The 18501-nt window shown below is 51.4% G+C and overlaps 2 protein-coding genes across 4 annotated transcripts in view; both read right to left on the reverse strand.

Moving 5' to 3' along the window:
* ALDH2 (aldehyde dehydrogenase 2 family (mitochondrial)) overlaps positions 1–311 on the reverse strand; it is a 10135-nt gene extending 9824 nt beyond the window's left edge. The window contains exon 1 of one of the 2 annotated variants that reach the window (XM_010582133.1): positions 154–311. In XM_010582133.1, the coding sequence (XP_010580435.1) occupies positions 154–285 (132 nt within the window). In that variant the 5' untranslated portion in view covers positions 286–311. Of the gene's footprint in view, positions 1–108 lie in introns of both variants that reach the window. The other variant, XM_010582132.1, reaches the window with a different exon arrangement.
* A 73-nt stretch (positions 312–384) lies between these two features.
* ACAD10 (acyl-CoA dehydrogenase family, member 10) overlaps positions 385–18501 on the reverse strand; it is an 18269-nt gene continuing 152 nt past the window's right edge. The window contains exons 2-15 of one of the 2 annotated variants that reach the window (XM_010582130.1): positions 17728–17901; positions 17062–17210; positions 16042–16236; positions 14264–14422; positions 13302–13461; positions 12717–12858; positions 11856–11924; positions 10858–11039; positions 10576–10726; positions 9173–9318; positions 8155–8328; positions 6874–7229; positions 3548–3616; positions 385–3255 (exon numbers count right to left, since the gene is read on the reverse strand). In XM_010582130.1, coding sequence (XP_010580432.1) covers positions 3178–3255; positions 3548–3616; positions 6874–7229; positions 8155–8328; positions 9173–9318; positions 10576–10726; positions 10858–11039; positions 11856–11924; positions 12717–12858; positions 13302–13461; positions 14264–14422; positions 16042–16236; positions 17062–17210; positions 17728–17893 — 2196 coding nt within the window. In that variant the 5' untranslated portion in view covers positions 17894–17901 and the 3' untranslated portion in view covers positions 385–3177. Of the gene's footprint in view, positions 3256–3547; positions 3617–6873; positions 7230–8154; positions 8329–9172; positions 9319–10575; positions 10727–10857; positions 11040–11855; positions 11925–12716; positions 12859–13301; positions 13462–14263; positions 14423–16041; positions 16237–17061; positions 17211–17727; positions 17902–18501 lie in introns of those variants that run through there. The other variant, XM_010582131.1, reaches the window with a different exon arrangement.

Here is an 18501-nt window from a genome sequence, read left to right on the forward strand (position 1 = left end):
CCGAGCCGGGGAGCCCCAGGGCCCCCGTCCCAGCCCAGCTCGCTCCCGGGGAAGCCACCGCAGCTGCCAAGCGGGGCTGCCCGCGGGCAGCGGCCGGGACGCGCTCACCCGCCGCGGGGACGCGGCCGGCGCCGGCCCCCGGCGCGGCCCTACCTTGTTGAAGGCGATATCGGGACGGGGGTTGGGCGCCGGGATGGCGGAGGAGGCGGCGGCGGCCGAGAAGGGCGAACCGAGCCGGGCCGGGCCGCGGCAGAGCCGAGAAACGCGAACCACCGTGCGCAACATGCTGCGCTGAGCCGGGCTGGGCAGCGGGCGCGGCCCCCGGTTCTCCGGGGCGGCCCCGCACCGCCCCCCGCACCGCCCCCCGCACCGCCCCCGCTCCGCCTTGGCACGGCCCGGCTTCGGGGAGGGGGGGGAGCCCAGCTAGGCCGGGTCCGGCAGGGCTGGGCTGGGTTCTGTCCGCATCAGCACGGCCCGAAAGGAAGCGGCTTGGCACAGCTCGGTTCGGCTCGGCTCGGGTCTGGTTGGGCTCGGTTCGGGCAGCGCAGTTTGGCTCGGCTGGGCTCAGCTAGGTCCCGTTCGGATCAGCACAGCATGGCTCAGCTGGGCACAGCTCAAGTTCATCCCCATGCGGGTCGGCTCAAGCCCAGCTCAAGTTCAAATCACATTGGCACGGCGTGGTTTGGTGCACCGGCGGTGCCTCATCCGTGTCCGGCACCGGCGCTGTCCCTGTCCGTGCCCAGGGAACTTTGCACAGGCAACGAGAAAGGCAGAGGAAAACCAGAAACGCCTCTGTTGTGCTGGTTAGTTTTTTGGGCAAGGTGGTGTGATGAGGTAAACGGTTGGGCATCCCTGGTTACCTGGACATGCTGCCCTTGGGGAGCACACAGGAATCTAAAAAAGAAACTACTGTGTACCGGAGAAGAGGAACAAAGCCAGCAAAGTATTTTCACAAGAGGAACATTGCTTGGTGCATGCAAATGAGAGGCTTTGTAAAATCGCTCCCAACAATGGCTAAAGGCCTCTTCTTTGTTTGCTTAAGATGCCTTGTGCAACTTCAGTGTGCCAAAGGGCAGATTCACTTGCAGGGAACAGAGATGTTCTCAAGTTATCATCACCATCACTAAGGAAGGCACAGACTAAAAATACAAAGAGTTTTTAACCTCCAGAATAAACCTGTGGTAATCACCCTGCATCTGACAGCACCTCTTTGGCTCCTTTAGTGAGGGGTCTGTGAAGGGTAACTGGGGGTGGATGGCTCTGGTTTATTAAAGGGGCCAGAAAAATTGTACAATATGTCGATTCAAAAATAGTTTCAACTGCCCTGGAAGACTCACGTCGCTGAAAGTCTTGGTGGTAGCACGGTGGCAGTTCCTGCATCTGCAGGGCTCCAGGCATTTCACTCAAGAGGGGAATATCAGCCCCATTTTGCAGGGAGGAACCACGAAGCCCGGAGAGGCAACTCGACTGCCCAAGGTTATCCAGCAGACTCAGATTAGGCTGCGTGTTTCCTAGATCAGCTGAATAGAAATCCTCTTGCACTGGATCTCAGCCTCTCTCATCCTTGGTCACCCATATCTCCTGAAGGGTGACTAATTCCTCTTTGTGGCCCCAGACAGTGGGTCCTGGGCAGCCCTTTAGGAGGTGGCACTCATGACAACCACTTGTTCCAACAAGTTCTCCCTCCTACTGCAGACCTGCATGTGTTAAACCACTTTTAGGAGGTGCCAGAAAGACCTGTTTCATGGGTAGAGATGTGCCTGTGTGCACTGTGCCTCTCCCAGAGGGACTGGGTCAGGCTGTGTATCCACAGGGCACATCTCAGAACTGAGCTCCAGCCAAGCCCTGCTTAGGGCTAAGCTCCCATATGCCGTCCTCTGTGTGTCTTCTGCTGACACCTGGATGGACAACCGATAACATTGAGCATTAGCCCTGTGTTAATGCTTTTGGTCCTCTTGAGCAGGACCCTTCCCTTCCCCGGGGCTTAGCAGACAAACCCAGTGGCACTAAAACCACGTGCAATGGAGGAAACACCTTCACGGCAGACCCAACTCTCAGCCTCAAGCTCTCAGACCTGCAATAGCTGCCTGGAATTGAGCCTGCCTGAAAGATGAGATGGTGGGAGGCGCAAAGGCCAGGTGCCTTCTAGGAAATCATCCCAGCTCTCTGGGCTGGGCAGATAGAGGCTCAGATACAGGCTCCCGCCCCCCTCCACAGCAGAACCAAGTGCTTGGGGGAGAGGTACAATTTCACCCTGGAGCCTGGGAGAAACCAAAGCTCAGGTTACAAGGCTTCCCTACAGCCCTACCGCCCTGGTGTTGAGCAGCCAGCACCGCTGCCCCAGGGCTCCTCCGCAGCCTCCCTTGTGCCCCTGAGAGCCGGGATGTGGTGGCAACCCTGGGCAGATGGATGTGGCCTTGTGAAAGCGGACTGTGAGGCTGCACCTGTGCTGGAGAAGCTGGAGAAGAATTCAGAGAAGTGTGCTCATCACTTTAATATTGAATTAATACTAGACTACACATAAAGAGCCCAGGAATTACCATAATTGTTCCCACAGTTCTCCCCTTGCTGCTGACCTCTGTGAAGCACTGAAAGCCCTCATCGATCCAGTCTGCATCCTCTGTGGTCCCCAAAGAAACCCAGAGGCATCCACTGCAGTCATGAGACCATGGGTCTTCCCAGTTCCTCCCAGCTCCAGGGGCCAGGTACTGCCTCAGCTCCGGAGTCTCCCCTGAATCCAGAGTCCTCGAGGACCTGATTCAGTTCCCCTCCCCACCAAGGACTCTTCTAGCATCTGCAGTTGCTGGGGCTGTTGTGGTGAAGGAGGAGAGACACCCTGCTCCATTTTCTTTATTCCCAAAACCAAGACTTGCACCCTTAGCCTGGTCACTCCTGACCAACTCTCCCCACTGCAAGGCCAGTATTGACTGCCTGCAACCTCATGATCCAAGGGTGGATTTTGCCCCATACTTATTGAGGCTGGCAATAAAGGCACTGAGCCCAGATACCAGATACCAGCAAACACCACTGAAATTCAGAAGCTCCCAGGCTGCTGTTAGCATGACTTCTCCCATGCCGGAGTGGCTGGTTTAGTCTTATGTCCAAGGCTCTCCAGTGCTGCAGGTAGTGGCTTAGCTTTGGTTTGGAGAGCGCTGTCCTGTGAACCATGCAGGACCTTCAGCCAGACATGGAGCTCAGGTCCAAGTGAAGCACCAGGCTGGGGTCTGCACTGCTGAGATGCTCTGCTCCAGAAACCTGTGTGAGAGTAAGATCAAAGCCCACACCGGGCAAGTAAGGGGCTGCAGGACCAGGGAAGGATAGTAGCAAATGCCCCAGCCCCTTCCAAATGCCTTGGGGAACACAGCACTGGGGAAATGTCCTCACCTGGGATGCCACAACAGACAGGACAAATCACCTCTTGTACTCACGGGCCCTAGACTGCAATGCCTCATTCCTGGTGTGGAGGAGGCCCCTGAAGGGAGATGTCCCTGTGTTGCTTTGTTTGGGCCAGAGAAGGGTCAGATGTTAGGCACATGTGTCTGCTCACCTGGCTGTCCTGATCCATGGCCTTTGCAGTCATCATCAGAGCCACTGGTTTGGTCCTGGCACTCTCTGCCTGATGGAGGAGGACAAGACAAGTTACATCCTCCTACATCCCCCTGCCCTGGTGCTGGCCCGCTCTGATAGCCAGTCCTGGCTCCTTCCCAGGCTGGGAGTGCAGCTGTGTGCCCAGTTGTATTGGCTTTGCATGGCAAAGTTTTGATAGCGGGGGGGCGTTATAGGGGTGGCTTCTGTGAGAAGCTGCTAGAAGCTTCCCCTGTGTCTGACAGAGCCAATGCCAGCCGGCTCCAAGACAGGCCCGCTGCTGGCCAAGACTGAGCCCATCAGCGACGGGGGCAGTGCCTCTGGGATAACAAGATTTAAGAAGGGAAAAAAAAGTTGCTGTGGGACAGAAACTGCAGCTGGAGAGAGGAGTGAGAACATGTAAGAGAAACAACCCTGCAGACACTAAGGTCAGTGAAGAAGGAGGGGGAGGAGATGCTCCAGGTGCCAGAGCAGAGATTCCCCTGCAGCCTGTGGTGAAGACCATGGTGAGGCAGGCTGTCCCCCTGCAGCCCAGGGAGGTCCACGGGGGAGCAGATATCCACCTGCAGCCCGGGGAGGACCCCACACCGGAGCAGGGGGATGCCTGAAGGAGGCTGTGACCCCATGGGAAGCCTGCACTGGAGCAGGCTCCTGGCAGGACCTGCGGATCTCTGGAGAGAGGAGCCCACACTGGAGCAGGTTTTCTGGCAGGACTTGTGACCCCACGGGGGACCCATGCTGGAGCAGTCTGTTCCTGAAGGACTGCACCCCATGGAAGGGACCCACGCTGGAGCAGTTCATGAAGAACTGCAGCCTGTGGGAAGGATGCACGTTGGAGAAGCTCATGGAGAACTGTCTCCCATGGGAGGGACCCCACGCTGAAGCTGGGGAAGAGTGAGGAGTCCTCCCCCTGAAGAGGAAGGAACGGCAGAGACAATGTGTGATGAACTGACCCCAACCCTCATTCCCCGTCCCCCTGCGCTGCTGGTGGAGTTAGGTGTGAAGTTGTGCCCAGGAAGAAGGGAGGGGTGGGGGGAAGGTGTTTTAAGATTTGGTTTTATTTCTCATTACCCTACTCTGGTTTGATCGGCAATAAGTTAATTTTCCCCAAGTCGAGTCTGTTTTGCCCATGACAGTAATTGTTTGAGTGATTTCTCCCTGTCCTTATGTCAACCCACAAGCCTTTTGTTATATTTTCTCTTCCCTGTCCATTTGAGGAGGGGGAATGATGGAGCGGCTGCATAGTGCTTAGATGCTGGCTGGGGTTAAACCATGACACCAGTGCTTTGGCCAGACGCTTTTATGCTTGCTTTGAAAGAGAAACTGAGCTTTCCTCTGCTCCTCTGGAGAGGATCTCCCCAGAGAACTGTGGGGACGGGCAACCGTCAGGACCAGTGTGCAAAGTCTGCTGGCTCCCCGTGCGGGACATGGCAGGATCAGCTGAGATGCTGCCCTGTTCAGCAAGAGTGCCTCAGCCAAGAGCATCTCACTGCCAAGCTCACTGGGACAAACCTCTTACTCCTGCAGTGCCAGCTGGCACGAGGCAGGCTTGCCCTTTCCCTTGGCCCTTGCCCAGCTTATGAGCACTGTGACAGTCCCAGGCCAGGACTACTTGGCTGTTTAACACTCTACTGCATTATCTTTCTGCCGAGGGCAGCAAGAGTCCCCCCCTGCCTTTCACAACACACTTCCACAGCAAAGGTTGACAGTGCAGGGGTGATGCCAAGGGAAAAAGCAGTGGGATGGATGGAGAGATGGCAGGGATGAGGGGGCTCTATGGTTCCCCAAACAAGGAGCAGTGTCTCCATCACAAGCCCAAGGCATGGAGTAGAGACAGCAAGGCAGCCCTGATGTTTGGAGACTTGGTGACTCCCCCCAAGCTCTGAAGATAAGCGTTTGGAAGAAGGGTGAGGAGATCTGCTCATCTCAGCACTTCTGAATTCCTCAGAGCTGCTGTTTCACCTCCCTTTCCACCTTCTCAGTGGATCAGCTGCTAAGCACCCTGAAATGCTGGGGTTTGCTGGTTTTTGCCAGAGCACAAGGAAATGTTTCTGAAGGGCTGAACACCAGATGGGATATTTTTTTTTGGCAGCTAAAAGGCAGTTAAGTAACCCACTAGAATTTGATAGTGTCACTAGAATACATTAAGAATATAATCTCAGTAGCAACCCAAGCATAGGGATGTTTGCTTCTGTGACACACTGTGTGTCTGTGAACGATTACTTATGACACCACTCCCGATAAATGTTTGCAATACCAGCCAGCCCAGAGCCACAAGCTCACTGAGCCACACCATGGCCACCAGCAGCACTGGGAAGTGGAAGCACAGAGAAACCAGACAGTTTGCAGAGGCCAGGCAGAGGACTCAGGTGTCCTGATACCTGCGTATTGACCTGACCTGCCTTGCACTGGCAGAAGGAAGAGATGTGTAATTAAAACTCTACAGTTCAAGAGCTAATGCTACTCCCATCTCTGCCACTGACCTACCACATGACCATGGGCAAGTCACTTTGGGAGCTGGTTTCTGCTTCCTCACCACCATACCAGGAATGACCAATGTCCCTCCATTTTGAGGGTTCAGGGCTGCAGCAGCACCTGCTCTGCAGAGGAGAGCCCAGGACAGTGACAGGGCCAAAGTCCAAGTGGCATCCCAGAGCCTGCACTGCCAAGGGCCTGATCACACTCGGCTTATCGCTGGGCAGGCAACTGTTTGCTGATGGGGACAACTGCAGGGACAGCCCCAGCCAGGGAGAGGAGGATAAGAGAACACAGAGGAGGAAATGAAGCTGTGGAGCTTGCAAGCAGCTCCCTGCCCTACCTGAGGGACCTCCCAAGGAGGTACTGGGAAGGATTCTTACAAAGAGAATTAATTAGCCTTTTCCACACAGAGGCAGCAGCGAGGCTTCCCCCTGACAGGGGAAGGGAATAAGCAAGGGGCTGGACTGGCAGGAGTTGAAAAGTCCAAGTCCAGCCAAGCTCTGGGGACTCCATCAACACTGATGGCAGGACCTTGGTGGAGTAGCACCAGTGATTACATCTGGGCTGGCGTTAATCTGCTCATCTTGGAAGGGAGTGCCAGCTTCTGAAATTGCTGTTCCCCAGACTATTAACTCTGTTACTCGAACGTAGCCAGCAATGGGAACCCGGCCCCCTTTCTCCAAGCCACTGGACTCTGTGAATGCCAAAAGTCTGATGTGATCAGGAAAGCAAGGGCACTCAGAGGCATGCCACAATCCCCCATCCTGGTGCAGGTGCAGCAAAGCATCTTTAGGGAGGAAGATGTCTCACCTTCAGTTCTGGAAGAGGACGTGGAGTCCATCTGGGCTGGGAAATCAGGAAACCCCACTGGATGTCCATGATCTTTTCCAGCTTGCAGTAAAGACCCTGGGCCATCCCCAACAGGCTGGTGGGGGGAGTAACCAGGGGAACTTTGGGCACAAGAGCTGCCCCAGGACGAGGCCAGGCACCATAGCTCCTTCTGAGGAACGGCCCTCGCCTGGCCCAGGTGCTGTAACATCGTGCGAGAGGCTTTGCGGTGGGGAGGCTGTCAAACACACGGAATCCTTCTTTTATGGCAAACTCCCAAGCCAGGTTGGCCACGAACTCTGTATCCTCTCGGCTGCTTTCACCTGGGGCTGGCCTCCCTGGGGACAACAGAATAGGATATCTTTGTTTGAAAGAGCCCATGTTATGTAGTCACACCCCAAACAGCGCCATGTACCCTTGTCTGGTCCAGCCTCGAGGAGAGTCCTTTCTAAGGAATACAAAAAATAACGTCTTGTTTTTCCTCTGATAACGACTCCCAGGCCAGACCTGATGTATGCAGATAAACAGCACTGAGAGTTCACACCACTTCCCTGCTTTTGAGTCTCTCTTCGAAGGTGGTGCTTACTTTGAAGGTCTGAGAGCTCCACCTCTAGGACACGGCTCTGAGCTCTGAACTCTGCCCTCTGCTCAGTTCTACCATGAAAGGAAAGAGATCACACAGCAACCTCTGATCAGCACAAACAGCAAACAGGAACAGACCAGACCTTGCATCCAGCAAAAAGCAGCTGCTGGGGAAATGCCCTGTGTGTGCTCCCCTTTGGCCCCTTCTTCTGTTTGTAGGACACAACGTGACTACACAACACAACCTGCCGGAGAGGTTACAGCAGCCTCATGCTCTCCAAAGCCTGTGCTGGAGCAGGGAGGGAGCTCTGTGCTTTACAGGACACTCTATTCCCATCCCTCTTGCCTACATGCAACAATAACTCGCTGGGTGATTGCTTCCAGGTCACTCATCTCCAAACGCAGAGGTGAAAAAAAAAGGGCTCATTCTGAGCCCTTATTTTCCAGAAAAGCTCTATGCTGAAAGCCCAAGACTGCCAGATATGCCACACTTTGCTGTAGCACCTGGAATTTCGGAGCTCTCAGGATTCACAGCCAAGAGTGTCTAAACCCTGCAGCACATGCTGCGGGTTCCCACCTCCCCCCGGTTCAGTGTGAGACCTCTCCCCATACCAGTGCTCACGTGTCTGTGCCCTGGCTGGAGACCTGTGCAGAACAGGGCTGGTGTGTTGGATTCCTCACCTGTCAGAGAGTGTTTATGGAGTCCCTGCAGCATTGCAGCCAGTCGGAAAAAGGCAAAGGCCATGTAGAAATTCCAGTTCTCAGGACACCCCACTCCCATGTGGCCACAGTACATCTGGGAATACTCCTCTGCCGTGGGGACTCCCAGGTGCCCCAAATCACACTTCCTCAAGCCTGGAAGATGTGAAGAGGCAACAGTGAAGCAGCAGACAGTGAGGAGCTCAGAGCTTTCTAGGGATGCTGTGAGGCTCTGGCAGAGCCATGCAGCTGTGGAGCAGTGGAGATGCCTGCACCCATCCAACACCTGCACTGCTGCCATGCTGTTTCCATACATAACAATGGGGGTTTGGCACGAACCCACATAGGTGAAATGCATTCGGGGCAGTTTTCTTCATTGGGGTGATATTGTGAAAGCAGTGACTGATGGATCTTCCTCTTAAACAACGGAATAATTTTCCTCCCTGTTTACCCCTATATTGTTCTTTTTAACAAGTGTATAACTTTGTGGACAAACCCCTTCTGGGCTGGCCTCGTTCAAAGCTTTCCACCCAAAAAAGTTCCCCAGCTTTACAGCTGAAGTGAGAGGGAAAATAATCCAAACTAATTTTTAAATTCAGTTTTGCAAGCTGTGAAGCAGGGCTCTCCTCTCTGGGGCCTTCCCTGACATGACTGCTAACAAAGGTTCATGTGCATGAACAGGGTGACAGTACCAACCAGGACAGGGAGCGCGTGGCAGAGTATCTGCCAAATGGGTGGTAGATATGAGACAAACTGGGGATGGGGCAACTATGCCACAGTGATTACTGCACATGCAGAAAGATGTTTCCACCCTGGAGGGATGGAGAGTTCTTCAGGAAGGGGAGAAAGGGCAGAGCAGGCAATATGGTACGAGACCCACAGCCTTTTCCAGCTGCAATGAGCCCAACTGTCAGCTGAGCTCTCTGAGCAGGAGCTAATCTGTTTCTGAACTCTGGTTCCTCTCTCCATGTGTCAAACGTGACTTTGCCCCTCTCTGTACCTCTCAGTGCATTAAAGTGAGGTGGCAGGAAGTAGGCCATACAGTTATTCGCCAAATCAGAGATGGGATCTCCTAGAGTTGAAAGCTTCCAGCCAAGGACAGCAAGGATTTCTGGCCTGTCTGGATGAAAGACCAGGTTGTCCATCCTGTATTGGAGGGAAAAAGAGATCAGAAAAGTCTCAAGAGGGGGGAAAAAAATCCCAGCGCTCAGCAGCAGTAGGTGCTTTCCAGTGCTCTTCACTCTCTGCAAAAATTGCTGAGTCCTTTGGGAGGCTGCACAAGTGAAACATTGATTTCTGCAAGCATAGGTCAGAGAGGACTGAGATTACTGAATAGTGAACTCCCTGGTTGATGATGAACTGAACTGAACTGTGCTTTGAAGAATGAAGCAAAGTTATTCAGCACCTCAGATCATTAACAGATGTTATAGCACAGGCTAGCCAAAAAGTGAAGCAGGTAAGTCACTGCCCAGGGGGATCTTCTGGTCATTTCAAAGGCACACAGTAACTCCAGGCCCTGCACTGTCATGTGCTGTAGATTATGTGCAGTACAGCCTTCACCAGTTTGAGCCCCAGGAGAGGGCAGCAGCCTATTGAGGAGGAAATAGAGAGGGCAGCCATCCTGCCAGGGTGCAGAGAGCTCACCAGCTTCCAGTCACACTGGAACTGTGTGTGCTAAACCTTGAGGGAAGGAGCCTTGGCCCAGAACTGGCACACGCCTATGCTGCAGCCTCACAGCCCTGGCAGACAGGGTCTGACAACACAGAAGTAGCTCTCAGCATCCCTCACCTCTGTCCCCAGCCACCAGGCTCTTGCATGACTTCACCTGTGACATTGGCAGGTTTTGCCATACATCCTGCAGCATCTCACCAGCCACCCAAACTCTTTAAGCACCAAATACCACCAGCAAGATGCACCAGGACTGATTTCTGAGTATTGCAGAAAGAGCTGATGATCCCCTGGTGTTAGAGCAGTGTTTGCAGTGGTTGGGCAAAGAAACTGAAACACCAGTGAGGCAGCAAGACTGGAATCAGACATCAGGAGTCCAGGCTTTCAGTTCCTGCCCCTAGTTTTCCTGCTCTCAAACGAGTACTGCTTTAAACTACCACAGATCAGTAGGCAGATAAATACTGGGGAAAATGCAAGAGCTCTGGGTGCAAGACAGCACCAGTCAGAGCTCTTGGAGTATGTTTCTCATGACAGATGCGAAGGGCTCGTGGCCCTCTAGATCTCATTACCTGGGGGATGCTGAACTTGACCCAGAGCCCAGCTTTCAGACTGCTATGAAGCTGCTGCGCCAGCCCAACTCAGCATCTCTTTGGAGTCTGCATACTGCTTTACACTCTCTCTCCCTCTCTACTGCCTGGGATGTGCTCCAGGGCAGTGCTGTCAGCCAAGCAGTACCTGAAATCACCATGCACAACTGTCGTCTTCTGATATTCAGGAAAATGCAGAGGCAGCCACTCAATGAGTCTTTCCATCGCTGGGATAACATGAGTTTCCATAGCTTGATAATGCTTTGTCCAGGTCTCAACTTGCTGCTGAATGTAATTACCTGCAACAGAGGAACAAAGGCTCTCAGGGAAAGGGACTGGCACAAAGAGGCTTCAAAAGAGACACATAAAAGGTGCATGCTGATACGCTGGAGAAGAAAACAGTGATAGAGGATTCATAGCCTTCTCTCACCGTGCTCCCCGAGGTCCTCCAGCTTGGCTGCTCTGAGGTCTACGCTGTGGATCTTGGAGAGGACTTGACTCATGGCAGCATAAATAGCCCTCCGCTGGCTAGGCTGCAGTGCAGGGAGGGAGACATCCCTGTAGACACGGCCAGCACAGTGCTCCATCAGGTAGAAAGGTGTGCCAAGGGTGCTGGGGAAGCAAGGTGGAATCGGCATGTCTGAGGTTAATACTGCTACCTACCACCCTTCAAATCTCACCTGCACCTTGAACATGCCCCCCCAGGCCTCACCTGCGTGGTAAGGTGAAGAGCAGCCTCAACAACACTTGAGCACTCATGCCCAGCTGTGGCCGGGGCTCAAGCCTAACTCAGGCTGCCAGGTGGTGGCCCACGGCTGTGGCATGATCAGTCCTGGTCTCTCCAGCCCCAGGAAGCTGAGCTTGGGGCCAGGCTACAGCACCAACTGTCTCCCTGACTCCCCTGCAGTGGGCTCTGGAGCCAGGCTGTCAGACTGCATGCAAGCACCATAAACGGTGGACACACATTTAACTGCAGTGCAGAGACTTTATTACTGCAGCCAGTAGAGATCTGAGCGTAGCTGTGCTGACTGCAGGCTGCACAGGGTGTCCTGGTTGCAGGCTTGCTGCTATCACGGCTGTAGATCTTGGGGCAAGTCTGAGATCTGGCAGTTAGAAAAATCACCTCCTTATTGGAAGCCTGAGCATACTGAGTCAGCAGGAAGCCCTACAACACTGTTTTACAGCGGCTTTTCAAAGGAAGACAGCATTTTGATTAATTGCTAAAATAAGGACACACCTAAAACAAGCCAAATAAATGTGTTACCGTCCTTTGAACTTCTAGAGGCTTCTCTCGCCCAAGATTGGGCAAACACTAATTAGACCAGTGCACTTTGTGAGGTCTGGCTCCTTCTTCTCTCCTCTCCTTGTCTTTGGGGAAATCTGGCTGAAGTTATCAAGCACAGAGTGAAAGCTGAGGGACAAGATTACCTTGTGTCCTCGCAGAGAGCAAGTACAGTGGGAACAGGAACACCAGCCTCAGAGAGTGCCTTCAGTACCCTGCCAGGGTGAGTCAGAGAGCCATGTCAGCACAGAAAGGCATTAGGGAATTGATACCAGAACTGCACTGTTGCTAGGCAGACACACAATATCAGAGTCCTGTGCTCAGTTTTAAGTACACTAAAGTAACATGGTTGGGGGTAGGCGAAAGAAGCACACTAAAATCTTCATATGGCCCACAGCCCCAAGACCTATCCAACACACTCTGGAAAACTAAGGGGAGATCACAACTGCTGCCCCGCAAGAGTCCTGCTGCTCAGGCAGAGACCTCTGGCACAGCAAACTGGCTGGCAGCATGACCCTTCCAGCATAGGTCTAGCCCTTAGCGAGGCTCCTCACTGCTCAGTTGCAGTGCTGGGCTGCAACCTCTCTCCCACCTAAGGTGCCAGAGGTGACAGTGAAAACATGTGTCTTCTGACATGTGCTGGGAGAGCTGTGGTGTGCTCCATAGATTGGAAGGATCACAGTGCAGGAGTGGGGAGGATGCTTTTCACAGGCACACGGTCCTAACTGCACACTCACCGTGAGCTGCAGGGCGGTAGCACAGCCTTGTCTCTTAATCCAGGACTGCTCACACTAGCTGTAGCAAATGGACAGATCATAGACCAGGATACAGAGCTGTGCAAAATACAGGGGAGGACAATGTGGGAGGCAGGTGTGTGAACTGTGTGTGATGTGGAACAGAAAAGCCAAGGCTGGAATAGAGCACTGTCCCTACGATGGGTTTGTTTGGGGTCTCCTACAAGAGCCTTCCCTGGTCAGCTGGCATGAGGAGCACAGCTGCCTTCTCACCTGTATTCCCTTCTGACAGCAGGGCCTGAGGGACACAGGCTGTCAGAGAGCTCCTTCTTCAGCACTAGCAAGCGATCTCCAAATTTGATGAAATAGGTCCGGGTAGACTGTCCATGGCCAAACTGTCGTAACACTAGTGGGCCTGAAGAGTTGAGAGCAGAAGGTCAGCAGACAGAAACATGAGCCAGAATTATTTCTCACCGCTTCTCCAGGTTTTACTTCTTCCTGCACCTGGGTCTGAGACCTCACTTGCAACAATCAGGAACCTACACCTTGCTCCTGTGTCCCAAATCCCTGGGAAGAATGGTAATAGCTCATAGATGGCTCACAGGCCAGGAATATTCCTGGCATCTCTTTGGCAACTTGTGCTTAACCCCTCCCAAATGAGGAAGTCCTAAAATGCTGTTTCCCATTTCTGGGAAACAGTGACAGATCACTGAAACCTGAATGGCTGCAACATTTGCTTGGAGATTAGGAGCCTTTCATTAACATTATTTTTTCAGTCCATCTCTCGTATGATGGAAAGAGCCAATGGCTCCAGAATATGCGAGCTTTCAGACTGAAGAGCAAAAAGCACTATGATACCTCTTGCGTGGTCACCAAGAACATTTTCAAGGTACTTTTGCAGATGATCTTTTGGGATTTCCGCACTTGGTCTCACTGAACGAGTATATGGAACAAACCCTTGCAAAGGAAAACCCAGATAGATTTCCAGCTCTTTGAGGGCTACTTCTAGATCACCGACCTGAAAGCAGGAGGGAGACGGTAACACTGGGTGATAGTTATAAGATAAAATTGCCTGGGAAAGAAAGAGCTCTGCACACTTGCAATGCATTTATCTGTGAGTCCAGCGGCACTGATCCACTAAGACACACAGGAATTCATGGGTCATTCCCTGTCAACACGGAGCACCATTACCAGTACTCGCTGAGCCTCCTGCCTTGGTCTCTGTCCCGGAGATGTACCTGTTATAGTGGCATAGGCTCTGTGAGCTTGGGCTGGGCTAAGAGCTGAAACTCCCTGTGTGCAGTCCAGGGGAGCAGACTTCACTCTTCCCACCAGTTCTGTGCTTGTCCTTCCCCCAGTGGTCCCCTCACCAAAGTAAAACCCCTGTGCTCACTATCTCCAAAGCCTGGGGGTTAACCAGGCAGCCCCCCAGCTGCCAGATCCATGAAGCCTCAGAGCTTCTAGAAATTTATTAAACGTGTCTTATTTTCTCACATCAGGTGGATGTGGTTGTCTCAACCACACGGTTAGGGCTGTTTCTCTAATAGGGAACTGAGGTCCATGAAGGAGAAGCAACTACTCCAAGGTTACACTGGCTGTAGGGTTTAGAGCCATGAATGAAACAGGCCAGTGCAGACTTTGCCAGTAATCCTCCGCTTTAACGCCACCACATCTTGTAGGAATAAGGACAGGCTGAAACAAGAGGCTTGGCAACACGAGTCTGACCCTGCCATTTGAAAATCCTGAGCCATTCAAGTCAAACACAGCTTCTGGACTTAAAAACCATACCCAAGGCCTGCCCTGGTTGCATTGCTTTGTACCTTCACTGTTTTAATGCCAAGCTGGGCTGCTGCTTTTAGGTTCTGGCTGCTGTTGTCAAGGAAGATGGATTCCTGGGGCTGAACACCCAAGCGCTCCAAGCACAGCTTGTAGATACGAGGGTCTGACTTGTGCATTCCTTCCCGATAAGATTCAACCATCTACAGCAACAACAAATGGAATATGCATGAGCCTACTGTGACCACAAACATCTGTGCAGTGTTGAAGATGGAGGATGGGAGGGTGGGAAAGAGACTGACAGTCTAATTAACATGTGAAATAAAGGACACAGGGAATGGAGGGCTGACAGACCTGGATAGGACGTGATTCAAGTGACTGTGTGGGTGCCAGTTGCCTTGGCTGTGGCTCTGTCAGCTCAAATAAGCTAAACAGGATCAGCCAGTCCTCGAATGGAAGATATCCAATGAGATGTCATGATGTGGGAGACTCACTGGATGGCCCAAACCATGCTGAACCAATTGCTCAATGCTGTCCAAGAAAGTCTTGGAGTGCACCACCTTCCAAATGATCTGGAAAAGTGGTGTCCTGACCATCACACCTATCAACCATGCCAAAGCAATCTTCATAGCAGCAGAGATGTTGACCATAATCATCTATCCAAATTTGGATCAAAAAAGTATTGAGTCAGTCTCTGAATACTCACATTGCCCTCACAACCATAAAAAATTCAAGCAGCATTTCACCCCTGCACTGACAGACACTCTAGGAATAGAAATTAATCTATTAGACAGATATAAAAGCCAATGCTAATGGAAATTCACATTCAATTAATTTTTTTTCCCCACTAATTACTGTGCAGTGCTGTTGCCTGCTGTTACAGAAGAGCCACACTACATGAGTGATGACACTAGATAGGCCATGGTTTTTAAAGTGCTTTGAAACAGGCTGGGATGAAAAGTACCACAGAGCATCACAACAGAGCATCACTCTACTAAGAGAACTTCATAGGCACCAGTGTCACTAGCATAATATACAGAAAGTCAAGTCGATAATGACATAATGTTGACAAGATGACTTTAACAGTCCCAGGTTTTAAATGTGTCTATACAACTCTTCTTTGCATATTTTGTTGTCTTAATCAAGGCTATAAAACAAACTTACATCATGAATAAACTCCTAAAATTCAAAGATGTGAGTTGGGGCACACAAAAAAGCAAATTTTGTGTCATGCTGAGCCAAGCCCTTATAGCTGCCTGTTAAAGCGAAGCCACTTGAACCAGCCTCGAGGTTCATGGCTAATCTTCTGCTTCATCTTTGCAAAAGCAAAGCGTGCTGGGAGAGGGGTCTCTGCCCGCTCATCAGCTCAGGCAGATCAGCATGTTGGGGTAGTGGGATGTTTTGTAGTATAGGGGATGCTTTGCAATTCTTGGGGATGAAACAAGCTTTAAAAGAGTAAGGACTAAATATAAAGCAGGAAGGGGCACTGGGTAATAACATTTATTTCTTGTATAGTCTTACAGCTCCGAAGTCCTTTATTGACACTGCTACCTATGCCTGTTACACATATACTTGTGGTTGCGTGGGCATTTTGCAATGATTTTTCAAATGCACAAGTACCTGCCACTCACTCAGACCCTCTTCAAGGCTCAGACAGTACAACTAATTATACCAGGAAACATTTTCACAGACCGTTACACTTATGTCTACTAACATGTGCTGCTCGTTGCCATTGATTTGGTACCTGCATGTAAAGAATTTCAGTTGCTGCTTTCTATAGACCTCGGTACAGAAATGCATTTCAGAATCCATCCAGGCTTACCACATCAAAGTGCTTTCGGTCTAGGCACAGAAAGCTCTCCCCATTCAGCAGGCAGAAGTTGTTGCTTACAAGAGCTGTCTTAAGACCTTCCGCACGGATACACCATACTGCTTCTGCCATTATGGGGAGCTGTTTTATCATCTCATTTCTGATTAAGTCCGAGAGAAAAGAGTCCACTGGAACACAGACATTTGCCTAAGAAACCAGAGAAACCCCCAAGAATGATAATTAGCCATAAATGGTTTTTCAGCAGGGAGGAAAATAAGAGTGGCTGGGTAGGCAGATTGCCTGATCATCTTATCTTGCTGTCGTACTGCCTTTGGCAGCAGAAGGCAGTCAGTGAATCTCCCAGCTAAATTGCTTAGACCAAATAAACAAGCATTCTCACATTACTAATTCTGCAGAAGCAGCAGCAGAGATGAAGGGCTGATTTGGGGAAAGAGAAATGCACTAGGACTGTGCCTGCCATGGAATCAAGGCAGGTTAGAGATAAATACTGCTTTACCATTCAGCAGGCAGGAAAGGAATCTGCATTTTAGACTGAGCTGTTTCAGAAAGGCTTTATTCAAAAGAGGATTCTTGCACTGTGTTCCTGGAGCTGTAGTGGAGGGACTCCTACTGATCTTAAGAACCCTCCCCAGAGACCATGGTCTCCATCCATTGAGCGGGTCCATGTATGAACTAACAGCAAAAGCCATTCAGCTGGTTGCTGACCCTCTGACTTCTCATCTCGGCTGATCCTAGAGGCGTCTTCAAATAAAAAAGTCACAAAATATGCAGGAAGAGGCTGGTGGAAGTGAAGACAGATTCAACTGACCATCCCGCCTGCGTACCAGAATGATGACGGCAGTGAAAAGTCTGCCGTGATCAGACAGCAATTCTTTCTAGGTGGTAAATCCAGACCCTTCCATCAAAGGGTTTCTTTTAAAAGCTCCTCTTTCCTCACTGAACCACCACATTGCAGGATCCCATTTCCCTGCAGTCAGGAAGCACAAAGAGAGGAGGGGGGAGCTGACTTACCATCTCAAAGCACTGCTGTCCCAGTTCCTGCAAAAACTCCACAGTTGTCAGCTCTCCTCTTGTGTACTTCAGAGAGGGACTATTTCCCCCCCCCGAGAGTATAGCTTGCTGGATGGTGCCGGCTGGAATACAATTCCGGGCCTCCCAGTCTACATAGAGAAAAGTAAGAAATCCAGGAAAGAGCATGTATGGCATCATCAGAACTGGGAAATTAGCTTGAAATCCCTCTGAGGTCTGATACATCGACCAGCACTCATGAGAACTGACGTGCTGGACAGGGGTAATTTACCCAGACACAGAGAGAAATTTGGGCATTCCCCCAACTGAGGCACTTCACCTCTATTTTTGGTGTGGTACCCTTGGGGTGAAAACATGGAGTTCTTAAAGTGTGCTGAAGGACTGTACCAATGTCGGGTGGTATCAGCCGGTCTCACTACAGGACAGTTTCATTACCAGATGGGTTCAGGCCCTGACCTGGAGCTGTCAACACGGCTGCCGGTTGCTGTCATTTCTAGTACGTAGGATGGCACAACAGGGTACCATCATCATCATCGCAAGTTCTTGAATATCTTACCAGAACCAGAGGCGGCTGACAGGGACACCTGGTATTTATTTTCCCTCCATGCATAGAAACAAAAGGAACAAATGAGAAATGAGAATACATACCCGTGGCTATCTTGTAAGGGGATGGGAGGAGCACTCCGCTTGCCTCAAAGATCACGGCTTTATAATGGCAACATCCAGATTGCCTCCGCTTGCTTAACCACTGCGGGTGCTGCCAGATCCCGGCGCAGAGCAGGTAAGGGGTGCGGGCAACACTCCTCAGGTACATGCTGCGAACTGTGTGGAGGGTGTTAGGAAAATTTGCAACTGGCCTGTGCAACCTAAGAGAGAGGCTAGGACGCAAAGTATAGAATTACAAGGGTAAATATTTATTCAGGAGCATGAAGTGTCCCAGCCAAATCAAGGCACTCCGAATGTGGTTTTACACAGGGTCCTTATACCCTTCAAACGTTCAGGTATGACACAATGTGATTAATCACTAACACGCATGCTACTGATTATGGATCATAGCAAAACTTTGCAAAGCGACTATTTCTGCAACGTTTGGATGGCTTGTCTATTGATCCAGATGTCCATGAAGTCAGTTTTGCTAGAGTGACTTATCTATGATGTCAGATGATGCTGGGAGGGTTTTGAAGACGTGTTAGAGCGCCTATAGGATGCGGGTGTTGATTATCCAGGGGTACCCTTTATCCTTCACGAACAGCTCTGTGCCATGAAGCAAAGTCCTTATTTCCAGGGCCGGACTGTCTTTTAGTTTCTTTTACTTAAGCACAAGCTATACCAAAGCCTGAGCTGCAAGACAGCAGCGTGGCGGGTGCAAGGGGAATGGCAAAAAGGTTTGGTTTGGGGGTTTGGCTTTTTTGCGGGGGGGGG

The sequence above is a fragment of the Haliaeetus leucocephalus genome, unplaced genomic scaffold (assembly GCF_000737465.1).
Source record: "Haliaeetus leucocephalus isolate CR32 unplaced genomic scaffold, Haliaeetus_leucocephalus-4.0 Scaffold840, whole genome shotgun sequence".
NCBI classification, from domain to species: domain Eukaryota; kingdom Metazoa; phylum Chordata; class Aves; order Accipitriformes; family Accipitridae; genus Haliaeetus; species Haliaeetus leucocephalus.